We start from the raw sequence: 6,000 nt of genomic DNA on the forward strand, positions 1-6,000 counted from the left end.
AGTGACGAATAATAGTTGCATCCACCATTTCATGTACAGTTTTCATCCATTTCTGACAACAAACAGTCTCTCTCTTTAGAGCCTCATTTAACATACTGTACAGTATTGCTAACACACCTAAATTTCCTGTCATTATTATACATAAAATCACCCAAACTTGACAAATTATTAGAAAGCAGTGTCAAAATAAAAGAGCAATTAACTTTCTGAAATGTCATCAAACCTTTAAATAAAACAATCCTACATTTATTCATGCCACAATAAGTGTGACACTATTTCTTCTACATTTAAAAATTACAGTTACTAATCTTCATGTCCAATAAGGTCTTCTGTAACAATTCTTAAGAATTTATTGTTTATCTCAGATGTTCACTTGTTGATGCCCACTAATGAAAAAAAATCTGGTAAACCAATCTGATAAAGTGAATTTTCTTGTGATTTGATGATTGCCTATAGCAATGGCACTGACTGGCTAGTCACTTAGTCAGGAATCCAAATCTCAGTGGAATCCAGGTTTGGATTATTTGTTATTTGCATTCGAATACAGCATTTCAGGATACAGTATTTGTATTTGAATACATTACTTTTAGAAATCCAAGTACAAACTGTACTCCTCAGGCAAAGTACAGTATTCATAGGATAATCTGATGAATAATAATGGTTTTCTTGATAGAAATTACCATTAACTTTATATAATTTATTTTGGACGAATGGAGAGAGAGTGTTTTTAGGATGAACAACCACTTATTAAATCTGTGACCTGAGACATCCGAAAAGCTGTAGTACATTATACAATTAAGTTAAATTTTGAAACAGAATGTTAGTAAATAGCACACAACTCTCAACGGTCATCACTGGGGTGGGTAGGTGACCGGTGATGTGTTCGTACCGTGTGAGATGTATGCTCGTATGCTGCCAAATTGTAGCTTAAAGTTTTTGTTTCAACAATAATTTCTGACTCCTAATTAAAATTGGATTTAAATTTTATATACATCATAGTCATTATTATAAGCAATTGGAAAGAAATTAATTATTTTGTGTGCCAAACATTTACTGTAACGCGTGTGACAGGACAGGTTTGATATATTGAATACCAATCATTAAATCATCAACCTGCACCATTACATACAGTACAGTACCATACTTATAGCAATAAAAAGCTATTTTAACTAATCGCATTCCTGAATGCATTTATGAATACTTTCATAAAGTATTTGTATTCGCAATCAGTGACACCGTTTCTTTGGGTTTGTATTCGTAGAAATTAAAAGTACAGTACTGTATTCTCATTCAAATACAGGTACTTTAAATTTACTCCTGTAAAGGAATAAGTCCTGGGTAGGCAATTGGTACTGTATACATTTTTGACAGTAGAGTACTGTACTGTACTGTCTGTATACTGTACATCACTCAGTGGTTCATTCCTGCTAAAATCATACACACTATGGTGAAGTTTGCTTTCATTTGCCAGCTTGCTACTTCAAAAAAGTAAATTCAAAGTAGAGTAATAGGAATTAGAAATCACGCCAGAAATGGATTCTACTATGCATAAGGAGTATTTTGATATACAGTACTGTAGTGTACCATGTATTTAATATTTGTTATTAAATAGTGCTTGCAGCTAGTCTTGACTTTTGTCATACTGTACTGTACTGTAATGATAATACAGTAGTGTACTCACGAAATACAATACTGTACATAAAATATTATAACTTATCAGCATAATACTGAATTCATTGAAAAAAGTGCAAAATGGTGAACTACAAAACACTACAGCATGCATGAAAAAATGAAAAGGTACTGTCTTTAGTAAAGATAAATAAGATAAGGCTGTACTTTCAGGTGTACCAATGATGACAAAAAGCAAATTAAATCTTAACTCCCATAATCTAACTCCATTAAGAAGTTTTGTACAACCAATTAGCTACCTTAGGCAGTTAAGTCTGACCATTTCATTTTATCAACATCATTAGCATCTTGTGGTGCACACAGCCAATAAAATTTACCAAATCCAGAGTAAAAAGGTTTAACCGAAATAGAAATCATGTGTATTTATATCGGACAAACTTTTCTATTGGTATTTCACTGTTTGTTTTAAAGCAGCGAATGTAAATACATAACAAAAGGGTAGCGAGGAGTAAATTACATTATAAACTGCTGATCAAGTAGACCACCAGCAAAAAATACACTTTAAGGATTCGAGGATGGTGTCAGTTAGGTTCAATTAGTTCTCGTGGTCAACTTCATCACTTATCTTAAAGTCCGAGGCTAATATGAATAAATCTCATTAAGGTGTCTCTCACGATGACCAAAAGGTGAATGATTCTAAAATAACCTAACTTAACCTCGAGCGAATGATATGACGAGCCTAATTTATCAGCCATTACGAGAGATAACGTCACGATATTTTTCTGTATGATTTGCCATGTCATGTTTTAAAACCCCATTGAACTTGCATGACGTGCATTAAGAGACATTTTTAATGAGATTCACTTGGAAATATATCTACGAACAAACATAAGCTCCTCTCCATAAATGTAACTGGTAAAAGTAACAACGAATAAGAGGCAACTATTTGTATGCATGACAAAGAGCATACACCAATAATACTGATTAATATCTAATTCCCTAAAATCATAGCATTTAAACAGTTACATAGAATGTCTTGATGTATAGGTGCCTCTATTTCCAACTCTCCTCCATTACCTTCATAGATGTGTAATACTGAACAATCATTATACGATGATAAATCAGAACACACCATTAAATATACAAGGAAAGGTTTAAGAGACAGACACCCACCTACTCCCTTACATTATTTGGTGGGATCTTTATGGAAGTTTGTTTAAAATTTATAAAATGTAAAGTTAGTGGGAAGAAAGGATTAAAAGAAAATTGGCTATTGTTCCGCAAACACCAGTCTATGAGCCCATAACTATGACGGTGATTTTCTAGTAGTATAGTTATTGGTGCCTATCCCCCTCCACGGTAGATGAGTACATGCCCAGTTTAGATTAACTTAGTTGTTTTTAACTCACAAGATTAAAAAAGAAAATTAATCCCTAAATCATTACCAATGTTTGAGGAACGATCACCACAAAATTATGAAAACACGTAACACATCCATGAGCAGCAATACTTATTAAAAATGAAAAAGTAAAGAACGGTGGGCTTTAACCATTAATGACGGCAGATGACATGAACACACTAAATCAAACCTAACTATAAATCATCCAAGATCATTAGGTTAGGTTGTCTCTAGATTGCCCATTGTCTGTAAAAGTTTAGGTACTGTCTCCCTGAATGATCATTGTTTACTTGACAGCAATGCTTCATGAGGACAAACTATACATTAAGTCTATAAATTCTTATGGTATTTCCAATATCCCTTGTGGAAAGTACATTTCATTAATTCGAATAAGCTCAGCCATGAGAATGTCAAACAAATTCAGAAAATAATGCATCATCCATCTCCTTAACCAAACAAACCCCAATTGACTTTCTAACTTAAAATGGTATAAAAATATTGAAATTATATCAACAAAGGGAACATAATTTTATAATTTATCATCTGTGCAACTCTGAAATTTTAGTAGCTCAAATTATAAGCCTTCTCAAAATAAATGGATATCAAAGTGACTTCATACCCTGACACAATGAAGAATAAGAATGAAAATATCATAAGGCTTGTATTATAACTTTAACATAACTTTGCCTTATCTAACTACCTTATTTCCAGCTATGTTTGTTAGGTTAAAACAACTAAATGTCCATCTTAAAATTGTGATTTACATATGGAGTCCTCAATCATTCACTTACACATTCACTATCATCTTTCAAGTCATCAAATACTGAACAATTTTCACCACATATCTCTCCATTACACGCCTATATGAGTGTTAATTGATAAAGCACAAGGAAGGATGTCAGGTAAGAACACAGAGAAGAAGAGAGACACTTAAATAAAGTAAAAACAAAGTAGCTAATGGTGGGCGAGATGTACTGTTGTTGTCTGCTAAAACGTTGTCAGGTCAAGTAAATATTACTAGACCTCTTCTTTACTTGGAGCTTTATGATAATTACCTTCAAGAAAACATCAGGAAAGTAACTGTGCTTGTACCCTGGGACCGCATGGTTGTTGCAGTGCATGAAGTGCATTCTGCTCGTCCCTTGGTGACAAATGCAGACGACAGCGGGGAAATGTGTACTAACTTCTGTCCTCAGACTTCCTTCTTTATATTTCTGCAACACCTCATGTGATCATCATAGTGATACATCAACTCTAACACTCGCTAAGACGTTTTCAAGACAACCGGTGACTGAATTACCCGGCTCTTGTTCCGCCATCACACCACCTTAGACACACACGTACACATACTCCTCATTTACCAACCATTTACACAACATAAACCTTCACTTACTTGCATAGAATCCGCGCTGATTATTTCACCATTAAATTTACCAGCTATTTCCAAAGCCAACTTAGATTTACCCGTCCCAGTCGCACCCAAAACTACGACGACAGGTAGACGACTAACCCGTGCTGTACTCGCCAAGATGGAAGCCATGTTGACTCCATCAGCTGACGGCGCAGCTCGTCACAACACGTGGGACTCTCTCAACTCTTCCTCCGCCTTTAAATTAAATATTACAAAATAATACTTATTCCCCCCAAACTAATTAGAAATATAATAAAGATATAATAAATATATCATAGTCGTTTTGTTATTATGTTAACTATTATTCAGTGTACTAAAATAATAAAGGAAGGTTGTAAGTAATGGGTAACTCAAACACAGTTGCCAGAAGACGCAGAAGAATAAACTGACGCACGTGTTGTGGACCCGTGTCCCCAGTGACCCAAAACCTTACCTCCTCCACAAAGACCCGAGAAGAGTTTGGCCTTTTGATATAATAAGACATTTCTCTTGTTAATACAAAGGAGAACATGATATATGAACATTTACATCAATATTAAGTTTAAAATCCATATATGTAAAGCCGATTGTCACCCTGGGTAAACTTGGGGATGCCTAATAATGTTTCTTTATCTTGCTTATAACATGACAATTCGTTATGTCTTATCAGAATATAACAAATCAGAACGCCTTTGAATATATTTATAACGTATTGGGCGATAATAAAAGCGGGATTTCCAGAATTTAATGTTTATTTGAATGATAAACTATTTACTTTTATGAGTATAAAGCTTTGTATACTTCCGTAGGTAAGCGCAACAAAAATATTGAGATTTCAACGATTTAGTTCAAAATTACATTAGATTGAGCCGATAACCATTATATTGTTTAAATCACAATATCTAGAACTATACAATTTTAGGATCACCAGAAGATTAATCCCCAGCTTATTTCACTTGACTAGGTTAGCGTGTGGGTGGGTGGGCGGGTGGGGGTTAATCTTCACGTGAACCCAATCCTGTACCTGAAGCACCAATCTGAATCTAATATAACTAAATTTAATGTAACTTAACCCAACCAACTCGAATTAACCAAATCAAACCAAACCTAATCTAACTAAAGCAAACCTGACCAAGTTTAATCAAATCTAATCTAAGCTAACCAAACCGAGCTCAACTTATCCATATTTAACATAACCCAACCCAACCTCACTAAACCTAACCTAACCAAAATAAACCTTACCAAACTAAACACAATCGACATCAATTCTAATCAAACCTGAAGATAATTTTAACGTAACCAAAACCTAACAAGGCCAGAAACAACCTAACCTAACCAAACCTTATCAAGTCATAGCTGACCTATCCTCAACCAAAATAACCTAACCAAGCTTAACCTAACCAAACCAAACTTAACCTAACCTATCCTGACCTAATCTTACTAAACTGAAGATAGATAATGTTCATATAAATTACTCCTACATGACCACATTCAACATTATACACCAATTTATACACATCATTAGTGAATAAAAATGTATCATTCCATCCACGTGTTATTGTTTGAACACATTTACGCATCA

At 34.1% G+C, this 6,000-nt stretch overlaps 1 protein-coding gene across 1 annotated transcript in view; it reads right to left on the bottom strand.

Moving 5' to 3' along the window:
- The window catches only part of LOC121874856 (tRNA dimethylallyltransferase-like), a 114,634-nt gene extending 110,036 nt beyond the window's left edge, over positions 1-4,598 (bottom strand). The window contains exon 1 of the mRNA XM_042379148.1: positions 4,422-4,598. Coding sequence (XP_042235082.1) covers positions 4,422-4,568 — 147 coding nt within the window. The 5' untranslated portion in view covers positions 4,569-4,598. The remainder of the gene's footprint in view (positions 1-4,421) is intronic.
- Positions 4,599-6,000: the final 1,402 nt, after the last annotated feature.

The sequence above is a fragment of the Homarus americanus genome, unplaced genomic scaffold (assembly GCF_018991925.1).
Source record: "Homarus americanus isolate GMGI-L3 unplaced genomic scaffold, GMGI_Hamer_2.0 scaffold56009, whole genome shotgun sequence".
Lineage (NCBI taxonomy): Eukaryota > Metazoa > Arthropoda > Malacostraca > Decapoda > Nephropidae > Homarus > Homarus americanus.